The 18,923-nt window shown below is 47.1% G+C and overlaps 1 protein-coding gene and 1 pseudogene across 7 annotated transcripts in view; both read left to right on the top strand.

Moving 5' to 3' along the window:
- Positions 1-18,923, top strand: part of SPECC1 (sperm antigen with calponin homology and coiled-coil domains 1) — a 316,918-nt gene that overhangs the window by 282,939 nt on the left and 15,056 nt on the right. For all 7 annotated transcript variants that reach the window (XM_030923259.1, XM_030923260.1, XM_030923264.1 and 4 more), the window contains one exon: positions 11,344-11,460. In XM_030923259.1, coding sequence (XP_030779119.1) covers positions 11,344-11,460 — 117 coding nt within the window. The remainder of the gene's footprint in view (positions 1-11,343; positions 11,461-18,923) is intronic.
- On the top strand, positions 6,124-6,220 carry LOC115895000 (annotated as a pseudogene).

Below are 18,923 nucleotides of genomic sequence, written 5' to 3'. Positions count from 1 at the left end.
CACCATGTTTCCCAGGCTGTTCTCAAACTCCTGGCCTTGAACAATCCACTTGCCTCAGCCTCTCAAAGTGCTAGGATTATAGGCATGAGCTACCATGTCTGTCCTCTTTCTTACTGATTACAGGAATACTAGTCATTTGGTATACATATATTGGTTTTAATTTTGTCATAGAGAAACGTTTTTTTTAGTCACATTTCTCAATCCTTTATGCTTTTGCATTTTGTGCCTTAAATGGCTTTCTTTCCCCAGGATTATAAGCCTATTCTTTTATATTTTCTTTTAATGTTGTAATTTTGGTTTTTAAGCTTAGCCATTTGGACCTCATCTCTAGGAAACAAGCAGATAGGACTAATCCCTGAGAGAAGGGAAACTCCTGCAGTGATGGCCGGCTCACCAGCTCTCTGCCTGGGAATAATGTCCACCTCCCAGTGCAGGGAGCTGGCCTCCGAGTGGAGCACAGCAGCCTCACTGGTTGAGGAGGCGGTGATCAGAGAGGGCAGCTGAAGCCGCCCATTTTGTGGAATGGGGCATCAGAAAGGAGGACGCTATGAAGAGAGGGGGCCCAGGAGTCTGTGCAGGTCTCCACGAGTCCATGGCCAAGGGTTGTGCTGTCTGTGTGCAGGATGAGGCCACTCGAGGTTTACCAGATAGTCTGAGATCAGAACAGATGCACTAAAATTGGATGTGTGTGTACACTTGTCCCAGGTAAGGACCGAACACTGAATGCACAGCAGGGAAGGAGCACAGGCTGCATTTGCTGAGATTTCACATGAAATCTTATGTGTGCATTTGCTTTGTATTCTCTCTCACCAGACCTTCAAAGTAAGTGTGGTGCGCCCTGGGCTCTTACTGCACATGCTGAACTCCAGTGAGGAATGAGCTGCTTTTATCCTCTGTGATCTGTAAATTGTTACAGTTTCCCAAAAGTAAAATCTCAATCTGATTCCACAGCTGTAATAATAAAGACCGATTGGGAAAACCCCAGAGAGATTGAGGGAGTGAGGCTGTTTAGATCATCTCTGAGCCTGAGCCAGCTGGTTCCTGCAAGAATGAACGTACAGCATTTTCTAATCAGTCTCCTGCCTTTTTCCCAAGAAGCTTTGCTTTTTTTCTTTTTGACTTTTGGACTTAGTGTACACAGAGTTAGTTCATTCATAGACACCTCATGGAGGCAACTAGAGGTCCTTGGTGAAGGTGAAGAAGTACTGGGAATGCAGCCACAGAATCCAGCTGTGTCCTCGGTTGAATTTAGCACAGTACACGATTCAGTGTGTACCCTGCAGCTTCTCCCCCCAGTGATTGATGTCTTTATCAAATGTTAATAACCAAGGTAAGGGAAGTAACCAGGCAACCAAGGCAAGCGAAACATCTTCTAGAAGCAAATGCCTTGGGCTGTGCGGTTTTGCTTTGCCCTGTCCTGCTGCGTTATTCATGAGTGCTGTCTCTACATTCCCCCGTCTGGAACTTTAGTACAACCTCAACACTCTGGGAAGATATTCATGGATATGCACTAAAATTAGGATTTTACCTTCCTGTGTGCAATTCACTATCTTCATTTTTCTCAAATGACTTTTGTTCCATTGAGGTGGACAAAATTCTGTATCTTACAATTTTTTTTTTCCTAAACTGTCCTGGAGACTTAACCAATTTTGGAGATGGTTGGACTGTTACCCGTTTATTAAACATCTAAGACTTTCATCAAAAAGTTCCATATTCCACTCAGAAATATCTCTAAGGTATTTATATCCTAGGAAAAGTTAATTTTCTATTAGTAACTAGCATTTCCCTGGGTAAAAATAATCAGAGAGTTTCTTTCTGTTTTTGCTCCACTTTTTCCTCCCTAAAAATCTTGTACATAAATTCCAAATGTTAGTGTTCAGAGTGGACACCACACTCTAGCCCCTTAAGACAATCAAGGTCCTTCCCTCCTTGTTTCCTTCCTCCCTCCCTGCCCTCCTGCCCTCCCTCCCTGCCCTCCTGCCCTCCCTCCCTTCCTCCTTCCCTCTCCCCTTCCCTCCCTTTCTTCCTTCCTTCTTTTTTTTTTTTCTTTTTTGATAGGGTCTCGCTCTACCACCCAGGCTAGAGTGAAGTGATTTGATCATGGCTCACTGCAGCCCCAACCTCTCCAGGCTCAAGTGATTTTCATGCCTCAGCCTTCCCAGTAGCTGGGATTATAGGTGTGCACTCTCATGCCTGGCTAATTTTTTACATTTTTTGTAGAGACAGGGTCACGCCATTTTGCCCAGGCTAGTCTTGAACTCCTGGGCTCAAGCAGCTCCTGCCTCAGCCTCCCAAAGTGCTGGGATTTGCGAGTCATCATACATGACCTCCTTTTTAATTGAGGTATAACTTACATATGTGCATGGAGATGTTCACGAAGTGACCCAGGTCTAAAAGGCACAGCATTCAGCCCCCCAGAATCCTCTTCATGTTCCCCTGGTTACCAGCTTCTACTCAAGGGTAATGATGATCCTAGTCCGTTTTATTCAGGGATTAATATCAAAGAAAATACCTGAAGATACAGCCTATAGAATGCCTGCTTGGCTGTTTTTCATTTTCTTCTCATTGTTCTTTTGATGAACCCCTGAGTCTCAGATAAGTGGTCTTTGGGAAAAGACCTTACCATATTAACATCCTCAGGGTGGTCTGTCTGTCTTCTTAGTTTTGGCTGCTTCTGTGAGCATTGAGGACTGTTGCCCAGCAGCTCAGCCAGATTTCACCTCCCTCTACTCAAAGGCCTGAACCAGCTCTAGTCATCCCTTCGCCAAAAATGAGACTTTTCACCTCCATCCAGGGGCAGGTCCTAGAGCGAGTTCTCAGCTTGCTCCCTGGGGTGCCCAGGACTTGCCCAGCCACCTGTGCCCAACAAATTGCTGTTTTTCTGCCTGGTGCCCGGTACATGGGCCCTGCCCACATGAGTCCCTTGCTGCCATAGCTTCCTTGACCTCTCTGGTCACTGCAGTGGGACTGGATCTTAACCCACCTAGCTGGGACCCACAGAACCTGCCTAGCTCCTGGCTGCCCAGGGCTGGATGCTTTTCTAGTCCAGGAAACCAACCCTCAAGAGACTAGTGAATGATGGCATGATCCCATCACTGCTGCCTGCCTCTTCCCTCCAACTCCCACGGACTGGCCCCCAGGTCCCAGGCTGCAAGAGCTCCTGGAGACTGTGCTAGCCCCAAGGAAGTCCTGGCTCCTTGAGGACTGACCCCCTTCCACTCCATTAGGCCATCAGCTGCCGTCCTCAGCCTCCCCTGCCTCCCCCGGGCTCTGCTGATGAGGGTGCAGCATACCGCGTAACTCATGGCCTCTGCATGTGATCTGTAAGGGAACAGTAATCTAAGTGACATGGCTTTTCCAGAATGAACTGAGAGCTCTGATGAAGCATAACTCAATTCATCCCTTTTCTGCAAGTCATCTTCCATCCATGTGGAAAGTGTGAATGATATCAGCTGTGCCACACTGATATTGACCCCCTCGTTCCTGAAAATACACCTTAGAGCTCACGAAAGCACACTCCAGTGACTGGAAAGGAAGTAACTTTTGTCTTAAGAACAGCAGCAGAGCAGCCTCTGAGATGCACAGGGCTCTCTACAGGTTGCTGCCTGGCCTTACGTCTGAGGTTTCCTAAGTACACACAGCTTTTTTTTTTTTCATTTTATTTCTGAGAAATTTAATTATTATAGTTCTTTTTTAAATCAACTTTTATTTTAAAGTTTCAGGGTACATGTGCAGGATGTGCAGGTTTGGTACATAGGTGTGCCATGGTGGTTTGCTGCACAGATCACCTAGGTATTAAGCTCAGCGTACGTTAGTGATTCTTCCTGATGCTCTCCCTCCCCCACCCCCAACAGACCTCAGTGTGTGTTGTTTCCCTCCATGTGTCCATATGTTCTCATTGTTCACCTTCCACTTAGAAGTGAGAACATACTTTGTTTGGTTTTCTGTTTTCTGCACTAGTTTGCTGAGGAAAGGGGCTTCCAGCTCCATTCATGTCCCTGCAAAGGACAGGATCTTGTTTTTTTGTGGCTGCATAGTATGGTGTATATGTACCACATTCTCTTTATTCAGTCTATCACTGATGGGCATTTGGGTTGGTTCCTTGACTTTGCTATTGTGAATGGTGCTGCAGTGGACATAACGTGTGCATGTATCTTTATAACAGAAGGATTTATATTCCTTTGGGTATATACTCACTGATAGGATTGCTGGGTCAAATTGTTTTTCTTCTAGATCTTCGAGGACTACAAGGAACTTACACAAATTTACAAGAAAAAAACAACATCCCCATTAAAAAGTGGGCAAAGGACATGAACAGACACTTCTCAGAAAAAGACATTTATGTAGCCAACAAACATATGAAAAAAACCTCAACATCACTGATCATTAGAGAAATAAATGCAAAGCAAAACCACAGTGAGATACCATCTCACACCAGCCAGAATGGCAATTATTAAAAAGTCAAGAAACAACAGATGCTGGCGAGGTTGTGGAGAAAAATGAACAATTTTTTTTTTTTGAGATAGTATATTAGTCCATTTTCATGCTGTTGATAAAGACATACCTGAGACTGGGAAGAAAAAGAGGATTGATTGGATTTACAGTTCCACATTGCTGAGGAGGCCTCAGAATCATGGCAGGAGGCGAAAGGCACTTCTTTCTTTCTTTTTTTTGAGACGGAGTCTCACTCTATTGCCCAGGCTGGAGTGCAGTGGTGTGATCTCAGCTCACTACACCCTCCGCCCCCCTGGGTTCAAGCGATTCTCCTGCCTCAGCCTCCTCAGTAGCTGGAATTACAGGCGCCTGCCACCATGCCCAACTAAGTTTTGTATTTTTAGTAGAGACGGGGTTTCACCATCTTGGCCAGGCTGGTCTTGAACTCCTGACCTCGTGATCCTCCCACCTCAACCTCCCAAAGTGCTGGGATTACAGGCATGAGCCACTGTGCCCGGCCGAAAGGCACTTCTTACATGGTGGTGGCAGTAAGAGAAAAAGAGGAAAGAAGCAAAAATGGAAACCCTTGAGAAACTCATGAGGTCTTGTGAGACTTACTCACTATCACGAGAATAGCACGGGAAAGACTGACCCCCATGATTCAGTTACCTCCCCCTGGGTCCCTCCCACAATACTTGGGAATTCTGGGAAATACAGTTAAGGTTGAGATTTGGGTGGGGACACAGCCAGACCATATCAGATGGAGTCTTGCTCTGATGTCCAGGCTGGAGTGCAGGGGCACCATCTCAGCTCACTGCAACCTCCGCCTCTCGGGTTCAAGTGATTCTCCTGCCTCAGCCTCCCGAGCAGCTGGGGCTACAGATGCACACCACCATGCCCGGCTAATTTTTTGTATTTTTAGTAGAGATGGGGTTTCACCATGTTGGCCAGGCTGGTCTCAAATTCCTGGCCTCATGTAATCCATCCGCCTAGGCCTCCCTAAAAGTGCTGGGATTACAGGCATGAGCTACTGTGCCAGGCCAAAAAAGAAACAATTTTATACTGCTGATGGGAATATAAATTAGTTCAACCATTGTGGATGACAGTGCACACGGCTTTGAATTGTCCCTCAGCTGCACTGAACTGGGAGTTGCTGGCGCTCCTGATGCTCAGCTAGAATTAGAGATGATTTCAGATGGCAACTAGGGGACTCAGTTGGGGTTGTTGCACTCTGAGATGAAAGGGAATGTCTTTAGGAGTATAACGTTCTTGGAGCGAGTGTTATGTCGCAAACCATAGTTGGGTGGCCTCCACCTCTGCCAATGTCAGCAATAAAAAGTCTGAGGCAGGGAAACCTTGTTTATAGGAAAGAAGAGTGTTTCCTGACCATAGGCTTGGGCTTGTCTACCTGACTAGATTTGGACTTTTTATAATTATTTTTTAAGGTAGTACACATCCTCTTTTTCCTTTGTCGTTTCTGTGTGGTCTCACTGCTGCAGTGCCAGGGTCTACATTCAAATATGGCCGAGCCCCCAGCACGGCCACCAGTGCAGTCTGTCCTAAGGCACTGGGCTCTCAGAGCTCCCCTGCGGGTTTCAGTCATTTTGTTTGGCTTTTCAACCATGGCTTTGATCTTGCCAGACTTTAGTCTCAACCTATGACCCATTTATAGTTACATATCAAGAACTAGTGCTCACTTTGGCAGCATACATACCAAAATGGGGATGATACAGAGAAGACTGGCAGGGTCCCTGCGCAAGGAAAACAAATAACTTTTTTTGTTTTAAAGAGAGTCTCACTCTGTCACCCAGGCTGGTGTGATCATGGCTCACTGCCACCTTGAATTCCTGGGCTCCGGTGATTCTCCCACCTCAGCTTCCCAAGTAGCTGCAACTACAGACATGCACCATCACACTTGCCTGATTTTTATTTTTATTTATTTTATGTTTATTTTTTTGAGACAGGGTCTCACTCTGTTGCCCTGGCTGGAGTGCTGTGGCATGATCTCTGCTCACTGTAACCTCTGCCTCCTGAGTTCAAGCAAATCGCCCCCCTCAGCCTCCCGAGTAGCTGGGATTACAGGCACACACCACCATTCCCAGCTAATTTTTGAATTTTTTTTGGTACATAAGAGGGTTCACCATGTTGGCCAGGCTGGTCTCGAACTCCTAACCTCAAGTGATCTGTCTACCTTGTCCTCCCAAAGTGCTGGGCCACCACTCTGAGCCCAAAAAACTGTTCTTGACAGTGTTAAATTAACTAGCATATAGGCGCGTTCTTGGTTGTGGGAGATGGTGGCATTGTTGAGCTTTCGGATCCATCTGACCTCTCAAATGCTTCTGAAGATTTTGCAGATGAAGAAAAACGCTGTTTTGTATCAGCAATGATAGAAGATGTTAAGTGTGTATAAAATGTTCTCATGATTTGGGAAAAGAAAGATTTAGCAAGTGTTAAAGTGAATTTGGGAAGGGAGGGAGGAAGGGTGAGAAGGAGAACCTGGCCCGTTTGGACGTACAAGTTCCTTGGGGTGGTAGCATTCACCAGTGCAGAGAGCAATGCCATCCACCGCAGAGCCGGTTCCTGGTGGGCCTGACCTGGGCTCAGAAAATGGGGTTCTAGTTTCTTTAACTGACAAGAAGGAACCAAAGTTTTAGCGCTCACTCGTCTAGAATCTGCCCTCTCCCACCCTCAGCCTTTCTTTTCACTCTTGTCGAAGACGGATTGAGCAAGCTGCAGGGCCTCTTTCAGTAGGGTCTGCTTTCAACGCTGCCAACAGTGCTGACATCCATGCCGCGGCCATCCTGCCTGGTGTCCTCTCCTTTGCTCACCCTTCTCCAATGGCAGTGTCCACAGCAAATGGGACATGTGCTTCAGAGGCAAATGGATCTGGTGTTCTGGCCCTGACTCTGGCACTAGAAATCTTTCTTTTTGCTCTGGCTTTCTTATCTGTAAAATGAGTATAATACTAGTCACTGTGTATGGCTGTAAATGAGAAAATGCACAGTGACAGGCCCATTACAGGCACTCAGCAAATGCCACTGCCCTTCCCAGCCCACCATTTTTTTGAGCTTCATATTTAAGGGACTCCTACCTTTTGTGTGTGTGTGTGTGTGTGTGTGTGTGTGTGTGTGTGTGTGTGTGTGTGTGTGTGACAGGGTTTTGTTCTCTTGTGCAGGCGGGAGTGCAATGGCATGATCTTGGCTCACTGCAAGCTCCGCATCCTGGGCTCAAACAATCTTCCTGCTTCAGCCTCTCAAGTAGCTGGGACTGCAGGCATGTGCCACCATACCCAGCTAATTTTTGTATTTTTAATAGAGATGGGATTTCGCCATGTTCGCCAGTCTGGTCTCAAACTCCTGAGCTCAAGCGATCTGCCTGCCTTGGCCTCCCAAAGTGCTGGGTTTACAGTGTGAGCCACCATGCCCAGCCAAGGGACTCATGCTTAAAGGACTTTGGTCTTACTCATTGAGCATTTGGTTTTCTATTGAAAATGTGGCCTTTCTGTTGGAAACAATCTTGTATCCGTCGTCATTGCTCTTGGGAAAGAACACTTCCAGGCAGGGCAAGCGCTTGCCTTGTGTACGTGGTTGCCTTGAGATCAGCATAATGTAAACATCAAAATGGGTTTCTGGATATAAAGCCTGGCTTTCCGTCCTCCAAGTCAGCACTGCAAGAGATGGGTCTGGAGATAGGGTCTCTGGCAGCCTGTGCATGGTAGAGGAAGGAAGGGGGAGCTCAGTACTGGCAGGGGCCACAGTGCTCTCTGCCTTTCCCAAGAGGAAAGCAGAAACCAGACCCTCTGAAAGAGGCCCTCCTTGTTTTCACCTTCCCAGGGTTGGACGTCCATAGCATCTGGTTTGAATGATTTCAGTGAACTAGATGGGGCACCCCCCACCACCACTTCCTGGTTTTTGTTCCTTCTGCTTTTTCTTTTTTGAGGTGGAGTCTCTGTCACCCCAGCTAGAGTGCAGTGGCACGATCTCAGCTGACTGCAACCTCCACCTCCCAGGTTCAAGCAATTCTCCTGCTTCAGCTTCCTGAGTAGCTGGGATTACAGGTGCCCACCACCACACCCAGCTAATTTTGTATTTTTTAGTAGAGATGGGGTTTCACTAAATTGGCCAGGCTGGTCTCAAACTCCTGACCTCAGGTGATCCACCCACCTCAGCCTCCCTAACCTACAAACCTCTTCAGAAAGTGTAAAATCAAAGCATTCCCCATTTCTAAAGCAGTGTCCAGCTCCCATCAGGTAGCTGTTGAACCCAAAGAGACTTTGAAGCCAAAAGTCCACACACGGGATCAGCTTCCCAGTGGCCCCAGAAGTTACAAGATGGAGCCCTCCCAATAAAAGGCATCCTCAGGCTTTTACATAATGCTGATGTGCTTAGGGACTGCTGAAAGTTGGTTGTGCTTGAGTCATGAAAGCCAAGATGAAGAGACGTTATTAAGGTTGTGTGTTGCTTTCAGCCAGATACTCCTCGCTGGGGAAATGTAACTGCAAAGCAGACTCCAGAACACACTGTCTTCCTGAAAGCTGGTGCTTTTGGGGGACATTCTGGGGCCCATCAGGGTCATCCTGGACACTGACTGAAACTGAGAAGAGGTTTGCTAGGAAGACAGAGACAGATTACTTATATCTGTGTCATTCAGGTGTATCCGTGTCATTCAGGTATCGGTGTCATTCAGGTAAACCCAACATGTGACATGTGACACCATCTCTTTTGACCTCAGTTTCAAATGAGATATTTCACCAACCTTATTGCTAAGGGTCAGGCTAGCTTGAAATAACCCTCAAAAAATCTAGATAAAAAGCTAAATGAGATTATAGACTTTTTTTTTTTTTTTTTTTTTTTTTTTTTTTGCCTAAGATTATTTGCTTCCAGAACCCTAGGGAAACTTCACGGGAAACATGGTACCATATTTTAGTATACATCTCCACCTATGCATGTTCTCCAGAACCTCTTTACACACACTTTGAGGAGAATTCCATCAAACCTCCTTCTCTTATTCCATCTTAATGTCATGCCTTATTTCTCTTCACCCTGCCTCTCCTTTTCAGCTACAAATTGATTCTGACAGAAACACCCTAAATGACCTTCCCAGGGCAGTCAGAGAGTTAACTTGTTGTAGGGCTGCATTTGGCCATCTGGGCAGAGGGAAGGAACAGTGGTCGGTGTCCACCCTGTGGGAGGGAGCCAGCACGCACCACAGCTTTCCAAGTTTGCTGGCTTCGCATTTCCCAGGACAGGGCATGAAGAGGAAGAGCTCCTCAGTAACTGTGGGAAGACTGCAGGAAGGAACCTTAGACTTGCCCAATTCTTCTTGTCCCAAAACCCAACACAGACCTAAAACTCAGCCAAGCCCAAGCTATGCCTCGCTTCTGCAGTCTGTTGCAAGGCCCCTGCTTAAACAACCTGAGCTCCCAGCTTTAGCAGGCTTGGGAACCTGATGCTTCATTTGGGACAAATTTTGTGGATCCAGGGAAGAAAACCTTGTTGGGGTGAGCAGGTGGGTGACAGGACTGAGGATCTAAGAGGTGGGGATGTACTGGAGTCCCCAGCTGGCCTAGGGGACCTGCACAGGAGTCTTCAGAAGCCACCGTCGCCATGGGCAGGGACTTAGAATTGAATTTTTTTGTTTGTTTGTTTTTTGGAGACAGAGCGTTACCTAGGCTGGAGTGCAGTGGTGCAGTCTCAGCTCACTGCAACCTCCACTTACCAGGTTCAAGGCATTCGCCTGCCCCAGCCTCCCGAGTAGCTGGGATTACAGGTGCCCGCCACCACCCCTGGCTTATTTTTGTATTTTTAGTAGAGACAGGGTTTAACCAGCTTGGCTAAGCTGGTTTCAAACTCTTGACCTCAGGTGATCCACTTGCCTTGGCCTTCCAAAATGTTGAGAATACAAGCGTGAGCCATCATGCCTGGCTAGAGCTGAATTTTAGTTTCCTTATCACTGTGCACCAAGCAGCTGCTGGGAGCTGCACCCATCCTGAAGGAGGAGCTTCTTTCTTCCCGTGCAGTCTCATGCTCCCTGCTTGTTTGGCGTGCTGACAGGGGGCTGCTGAGCAGGAAGGGTTTCCTTTTCCCCCTGAGAAGCCTCTTAAATGATGGGGAGAAGAGTGTGGTAGGAAGAGCAATCCAGAGACAGCCTTGTAGGTCTTTAAGACCTTCTCATCTTGGTCTGCTTGTTGTGAATTGGGATTATACAGAGATGGTGATGGTGGTAGTGATGGTGGTGATGATGGTGGTGGGGATGATGGTAATGATTATGAAGGTAGTGATGATGGTGGTGGGGATGATGGTAATGGTTATGTAGGTAGTGATGATGGTAATGGTTATGAAGGTAGTGATGATGATTGTAGTGATGATGGTAATGGTTATGAAGGTAGTGATGATGATGGTAGTGATGATGGGAATGGTTATGAAGGTAGTGATGATGACGGTAGTGATGATGGGAATGGTTATGAAGGTAGTGATGATGGTGGTGGGGATGATGGTAACCGTTATGAAGGTAGTGATGATGATAGTGGCGATGATGATGATGGTGATAGTGATTCTTCCTTGACCAAATGAGTCTGGGAAATGCCAGCATGTACAAAACTAATCAGGCGGGTTAATTTGAGAATAAGATATCTTTGAGCCTTTGATGCTGAGGGATGGACGGAAATCCTCTAGTGTTTTGAGCACTGAAGGCTTTTCCTCAGTGCTATCCTGTGAATGGAGTTGGGCAACACCAGGCCATTCCTGGTACCAAAACGAAATGTACTCTGAGCAAATTTGGGAAGTTTATTCTTATGTTGCCTTACTGAAAAATCCAAAGGTAGATTCTCATCTTATCCCAGTCTCCCTCATCTGTGATACTGCACAGTTTGCAATAGTATTTGTTTATTACTACTTTTCTCTCCTGCAGAACATTGACATCACCAATTTCAGCAGCAGCTGGAGCGATGGTCTGGCCTTCTGTGCTCTGCTCCACACCTACCTGCCTGCCCACATCCCCTACCAGGATCTGAACAGTCAGGAGAAAGTAAGTCATGGCCCTGTCACCTTGGTTATCCTCTAGGAAATGCAGGGGGATTCCTAATTGAGAAACCCCACTGTGGGAGGGGCTAACAGGCCTGAAGTAGAAGTTGGGGTATTGATACCAGGTATAGATAACTCGTGTATGTGTGACTGCACCGTGGAATCCCATCCTCAGCAAATCTTCCTCAGCTTCCCTTCTGAGGAATCTCACCTTCATGGTTTCAAGACCTTGGCCAGCATTTTTCAAAGTCTATTCCAAAGAACCAGCAAGCACCAACAAAAATAATTCCCTGCTCAGATAAGTCTGGGACACTGTATATTGCATCACATTTTCAGAGAGCATGGTGCCTGTTAACACATTAAAGACTTCAGGAAGTCCTACATTAAGAAATCTGTGTGACTGTTTAACCCAACATAGATCAGATCCACATAACCTGTTTACTTATATTTCTTTATTTTACTACAATCACCATAACAAGGGTTAGCAAATTTTCCCTGTTAAGGGCCACGTAATAGACTCAGTGGGTCAGTTGGTCTCAGTCACAACTATCCAACTCTACCATCGGGCTAAAGAGGCCATTGATCACTTTGTAAATGAATGGGCATGGCTGTGTGCCAACAGAACTTTATTTACAAAAACAGGCTATGAGCCAGATTTGGCCCATGGTCAGCAGTTTGCCAACCCCTGACCTAGAACCTCCTACAAAATGTCCCACAGAGAATACTTTGGAAAATGCTGTGCTGGGTCCTGCTGTTGGTCACTCAAGAATTTCTTGTCAAGCATTGGGCACTGTCATAAGAAAACAATAAACAGTAGAGACGTTCTGTGCTCTCATGAGCTAGACAGACAATAAGCAAGCGAGTAGATTTATAACGAGTAAAATTATAAATGACCAAGGATAAGTGGTCAAAGAGCCCGGAGAGAAACTCAGTGCTGTGAGACTGAGTGACAGGATCGCATTTAGACCAGGGAGACTGCAGCAGTGATGTCAAAACTGGCGTCGGGGCTGGGCACAGTGGCTCACGCCTGTAATCCCAGTACTTTGGAAGCCCGAAGCAGGTGGACACCTGAGTTCAGGAGTTTGAGAGCAGCCTGTGCAACATGATGAAACCCCGTCTCTACTAAAAATACAAAAATTAGCTGGGCGTGGTGGTGTGCACCTGTAATCCCAGCTACTTGGGAGGCCGAGGCAGGAGAATTGATTGAACCCGGGAGGCGGAGGTTGCAGTGAGCCAAGATCGCACCACTGCACTTCAGCCTGGGCAACAGAGCAAGACTCCATCTCAGAAAAAAAAAAAAAAAAAAAAGGAAAAAAAGAAACTGGCATTGGAAGATAGAGGAGGCAGCAGTGCAAAGCCAGGGCTATGGAGCAGCTGCAGCTGCAGGGGAACACCTTGGTGTTGTCCAGGCCGTGGAAGAAGGCTGGTTGGCTGGATGTGGTTAGTGGGGCCAGAGAGGCTGTGCTGACCCAGGGAAGCTGAGGGGCAGACCCTGTAGCTGGGCTGATCCGGGGAGTCCGAGGGGTAGAGGCCACAGAGCTTCCCCACAGCTCTGGTTTGGCCTCACCCACTAACCACTAGGGTGGTAGCAACGCAGATGGAAAGACCTAGAAAGATTCAAAATATGTCTCAGACAGAATCAACTGGACTTACTGACAGATTGGTTGTAGGGGAGGAGGAGAGGAAGGAGTCAAAGATGATGCCCTGGTGTCTAGTTTGAAAGGGCCATTTTCGGCCGGGCGCGGTGGCTCAAGCCTGTAATCCCAGCACTTTGGGGGGCCGAGACGGGCGGATCACGAGGTCAGGAGTTCGAGACCATCCTGGCTAACACGGTGAAACCCCGTCTCTACTAAAAAATACAAAAAAAAGCTAGCCGGGCGAGGTGGCTGGCGCCTGTAGTCCCAGCTACTCGGGAGGCTGAGGCAGGAGAATGGCGTAAACCCGGGAGGCGGAGCTTGCCGTGAGCTGAGATCCGGCCACTGAACTCCAGCCTGGGCGACAGAGCGAGACTCCGTCTCAAAAAAAAAAAAAAAAAAAAAAAAAAAAAAAAGAAAGGGCCATTTTCTGAGATGGGGAGAGTATAGACATGTTTAAAAGCTCTGTTTTGATTATCCCACATCAGGATTTAAATAAAGTACAAAGAAGGGTCATAGCAATGACAATAACTGAGCAAAGTAATTTAGTTTTTTAAGGTGTTAGAATTCTCCAGAGAAGCAAAACCAAAAGAGAGAGAGAGAGAGAGAGAGAAAGAGAGAGAGAGAGTGTGTGTGTGCGTGTGTGTGTGTGTGGAGGTGGGGGTGTGGAGGGGTGGGGGCCAGGGAGAGAGATATATTCTAAGGAACTAGCTCGAGATTATAGAAGCTAGCAAATCCAACATCTGCAGGGTAAGCCAGCAGGCTGGAGACTCAGGGAAGAGCTAATACTGCAGTCCCAATGTGAAGGCCATTTGCTGGTGGGATTCCCTCTTCTTGGGTGAGGGTAGCTCTTCTATTAAGGCCTTCGCCTGATTAGATGAGGCCCACCAACTCTAAGTGGGGTCATTTACTTTGCCCAAAGTCTGTTGTCGGGCCATGCATGGGGGCTCAGATTTGTAATCCCAGCACTTTGGGAGGCCAAGACAGGAGGATCACTTGAACCCAGGAGTTTAAGACCAGCCTAGGCAACATAGGGAGACCCCCATTTCTACAAAAAAAATTTTTTTTTTAATTAGCTGGGCTTGGTGGCACACATCTGAGGTCCCAGCTACTCGGGAAGCTGAGGTGGGAGAGTCACTTGATGCTGGGAGTTTGAGGCTGTAGCAAAGCTGTGATTGTACCACTGCTGTCCGGCCTGGGTGACAGAGACCCTGTCTGAAACAAACAAACAAGCTTCACAGAAACATCTAGAATAATATTTGGCCAAATATCTGGGTACCATGCCCATCCAAGTTGACACATACAATTAACCATCACAGAATGTATTAAAATCTTTAAATTACTTTTCTGTGGGGTGCTTCATTTGTGAAGCAGGCTGGACAGGATTATTAAACATTCTGGGGGGAAGGTGTTTAAATCATGTGAAGTCTGAGGTGCTGTGAAATACACAGGTGGTGATGGCAGGCAGGCAATTGCGCAGCAAATCCAGAGCTGGATGGGAGAGCAGAGCTGCAAACAGATCTGGGGGTCGTCCATGAAGAGATCCATGCTGTCTAATGCAGGTTCCTGAGATGATGGGAATGTTCTGTATCTGTACTGCCCACAGGGCAACCACCAACCATACCTGCTCTTGAGCACTTGAAATGTGGCAGATGTGACTGAAGACCGAATTTTTAATTTCAATTTTAATTTAAGTAGCCACATCATGTGTGGTTGCCATGTTGGACAGCATGGGCACAAATGGAATTTGAAGTCGTCAGACTGGAGGAGAGCACCCAGTCCTTTGGTCTTAGGGAAGCATAGAGAGGGAGAACCGAGGAACACACCTGGGAGCCCCAGTGTTTGTCGTGGAGGTAGAGGAGGAGGACACAGCAAAGGGGACCAGGAAGGAGCAGCCAGAGAGGCGGCCTGAGTTGGGGCCACAGGCTGCAGCGGCCCCACGGGTCACAGGTGTGATCTATGCATTCATTCCCTCCCTGCCCTCTTGATGTCTTAGTCTCTGCTTTTCTGATATGCCGTTTGGAGATAACTGAGGAAATAGTGGGCATGAAAGCACTGAAAATAGTCAGAAGGCCTTCCTAACACTGCTGGGTGAAGCCCACACACGCACACATCCGTGTCCTCCTGGCAGTGTGTGGGCGTCACTCCCTGCAGTCATCCACACAGACTGGCTGCTTTGTCCTGGAATCAGCATGGCTCCGTTGGAAAATTATGGACCTAATAGTGTTTGCTCTCAGGCTCCAAACTGTGAGCCTTGCCTCCTGGGCCAGAGCCCCTGTGTCTGGTGCTAGTCTCTGCGATTCTGAGGGCAGAAGCTCCTCCAGCAGCTGCCCAGACCTCCCGCAGCTGTGGCAGCATGCAGTGCGGGCAGGCTGAGGCCATGGCATAGGCCCCTGTTCCCTACATGCAGAGTTGAATTTCTTCCCCAGACCGATCACCCAACCACCAGGGAGTGTGGAAGGCAGCATGTGGAAGACTGCGGGTCTGTGATGAGAGTCCAGGTCGGCCCTGGATGTCTGGTATTTTTCATTTTAGGATCTATTTGGCCTCACAGTAATCTTGAGTTGGGTTGTGTCCCAGAGCCTAGGATTTTATTTGCTAATTACAGCCCATTTGCCACTCCCCGAAGGAACAACCAGCCTCCTGTTTCCTAAATTCCCCATCCTGGCCACACTCTGGAGGAGCCACAGTGGCTGCAGTGACGTTTTGCCACTTCTTGGTGTGTGGCTTGCCCTGGGGGATGCTGGCATTCTTTTTGGTGAGAGAGGCCATATCTATCACAGTTACAGGTGTGGGTTTTCAAAATAACGTATCCCATACAGTATAAAACTGAGCACACGGGAGGAATCTTACTAGTGCAGAGTGGGGAAAGAGCAGGGAAGATTTTCTAAAAGTGTGTTAGAAGCTGGATTTCACAGGAAGCAAGCGGATGTGAATGCAGCACACACCTTGCATCATCAGGATGAGAGGCACATCTGTCCAGCCTCAGCTTGGAGCCATGTTCCCCTGTGTGCTGAGTGCCAGGGCATTTTTTTTAAATTATTATTTACACATTCATCAGAAAGGGCACCAAGAGAAGCCTTTCGTGTTTGTAAACTCTATTAAAATCAAAATCTAAAAAGTATATGATAGAGTTGTTGATAGCCCAGAATGTATAGAAATTATGAGTTTCCCCACTTGGATGGAAGCAATTAAACTATGTCTGACGTTGGTATTAAGTAGGGAATTTTTGATAAAAACTAACAAGCATGTCTTCTATGATAGTAAAGAGGTATATGATCACAGGGTGTGATATACAGTCCGTGGAAGATTTTGTCATTTTGTTGTTGCTGTTTTGAGACAATCTTACTCTGTCGCCCAGGCTGGAGTGCAGTGGTGCCATCTCAGCTCACTGCAACCTCCGCCTCCCAGGTTCAAGCGATTCTCCTGCCTCAACCTCTCGAGTAACTGGGACTACAGGCACATGCCACTACACCTGGCTAGTTTATATATATATATATATATATATATATATATTTTTTTTTTTTTTTTTTTTTTTTTTTTTTTTGAGACGGAGTCTCGCTCTGTCGCCCAGGCTGGAGTGCTGTGGCCGGATCTCAGCTCACTGCAAGCTCCGCCTCCCGGGTTCACGCCATTCTCCTGCCTCAGCCTCCCGAGTAGCTGGGACTACAGGCGCCCGCCACCTCGCCTGGCTAATTTTTTTGTATTTTTTAGTAGAGACGGGGTTTCACGGTGTTAGCCAGGATGGTCTCGATCTCCTGACCTCGTGATCCGCCCGTCTCGGCCTCCCAAAGTGCTGGGATTACAGGCTTGAGCCACCGCGCCCGGCCTAGTTTTTATATTTTTAGTAGAGATGGGGTTTCATCATGTTGGTCAGGCTGGTCTCAAACTCCTGACCTCAGGTGATCCACCCGCTTCAGCCTCCCAATAGTTCTGGGATTACAGTTGTGAATCACTGTGCACAGCTGTTTTTGTTTCTATTGTTTTCAGTAAAAGGATAGGGCATTCACTTGTCCGCCTATGCAACTCTCTGCTTAGTCCAGACAGACTCAGGTAGTGGACTGGAGCGTGCTTATGTCAGTGTCTGAAATGAATGAAGTGTGACATGACCCCGAGAAGGGGAACTCTAGGATCAGCGTCCGTTCTCCCGTTGGTTTTGAGTGTGAGGCCCAACAAGCACAGCCCCTCAAGTCTTGCCGGTGACAGAGTTTCGCCACAGGTTGGGTGCTTAGGCTGTCCTAGAACTGGAAGGTCCCAGGCCTGCACCATCCTCTCCCAACCAGGGCAGACTGAAGCAGTGATGGCATCACCCTGCCCGGCCCCTGTGGGCTGAGCCGCATCTGAAGCTTACAGTCCATGGGGGACGTGAGGCCCTTCGGAGCTGCTGCTTCTCTGTGGCTTCTGCCTCCCAGGGCCTCTGCACAGTGATGGTGACAGTGATCAAATGAAAGAGCACTAGGATAATAACACTTGGTCACAGATGTTCTGCTGCTGCAAAAATGAATAAAAGTCACTGTTGTGAATAAAAAACCACCCCCTCTCTGTATTCCATGTCACCCTGTGTACTATTTCAGGGTATTTTGAGACAGTTTTTCATCAAGGGATCCTCCCACATCAGGCTTTGGAGTAACTGGGATTACAGGAGCGTACCACCATGCCCAGCTCCCCCTGTGTTTTCACAACAGATATTGAACACAGAAGAAACAGCATGCAGCACCCTGTGAAAACACAAGCGGTGCCAGGCGTGGTGGCACACACCTGTAATCCCAGCTACTCCGGAGCCTGAGGCCAGGGGATCCCTTGAACCCAGAATTTTGAGGCTACGGTAGTGAGCCCATCTAAAAGAAAAAGAAAAAGAAAACGTAAGTGGTTTCGTTAGAATCAAGCTAGAAAGTTTTTGCATAAAACCTTGAGTTTAGAAATGCCTTCTCGTTAGACCTTACTAGTAATCAATGAATACAAATTAAAATAATAAAATATTTTCAGCCTGACACATTTGGCAGAGACACTACAGGAAAATGGCCACTTATACACTATTGCTGGAACCAAAAATTGGGGTAATGCTCTAGAAAGCAATGTTTGGCATTACATATTAAAAGCCATAAAATATTTGACTTCTGGAACAATGGTGGCCTAAACACTGGCTAAAAAACCCCCCACCTCTTCAAAAACTAAGCAAAAGAGCTTTGAAGTAAAGACAAAGGCTTCAATAGCACCAAAATAGGAGATTGCTGCCAGTAATTTGGGCTAAATGGAAGGAAGCCAGGAGTGCACAGCTCCTGTCTCAACAAAACAGAGTAGCGTTAGGGAAACAAGTGTGTAGTTTCCAGCGCATGCCCCCTCCTTTCCTTTAATTTCAAGGAACGGGCATGGCAGCTTGGGCAGGATCACCACAGATCAGCAGCTTTCCATGGCATGGGCCACAGACTGGAAGAAAATGTGGTGGCCACATCTTTCTGTTTTTCGGTGACCTGGTGCCTAGTGTTTGCTTCAGTGTCAGGGAAAACCTGTCGCTTCAGACTTTAGATGTTCAAGCAAGGGCAGAAAGTGAGAGCTGTGGGGGAAATGGAAAAGTGTATAAAATGATGTATGAAATCTAAAATATATAATTATGTATAAAATCTAAACGTATAAAATTAAAAAATTTGGCCAGGTGCAGTGGCCCACGTCTGTAATCCCAGCAGTTTGGAAGATCTAGACAGGCGGATCATCTGGGTCAGGAGTTCAAAATCAGCTTGGCCAATATGGTGAAACCCAGTCTCTACTAAAAATACAAAAACAAAACAAAAAAAAATTAGCCAGGTGTGGTGTTGCATGTCTATAATCTCAGCTA

Source organism: Rhinopithecus roxellana, chromosome 19 (assembly GCF_007565055.1).
Source record: "Rhinopithecus roxellana isolate Shanxi Qingling chromosome 19, ASM756505v1, whole genome shotgun sequence".
In the NCBI taxonomy this organism is placed as follows: Eukaryota; Metazoa; Chordata; class Mammalia; order Primates; family Cercopithecidae; genus Rhinopithecus; species Rhinopithecus roxellana.
This window is presented reverse-complemented; position numbering and strand designations above follow the sequence as displayed.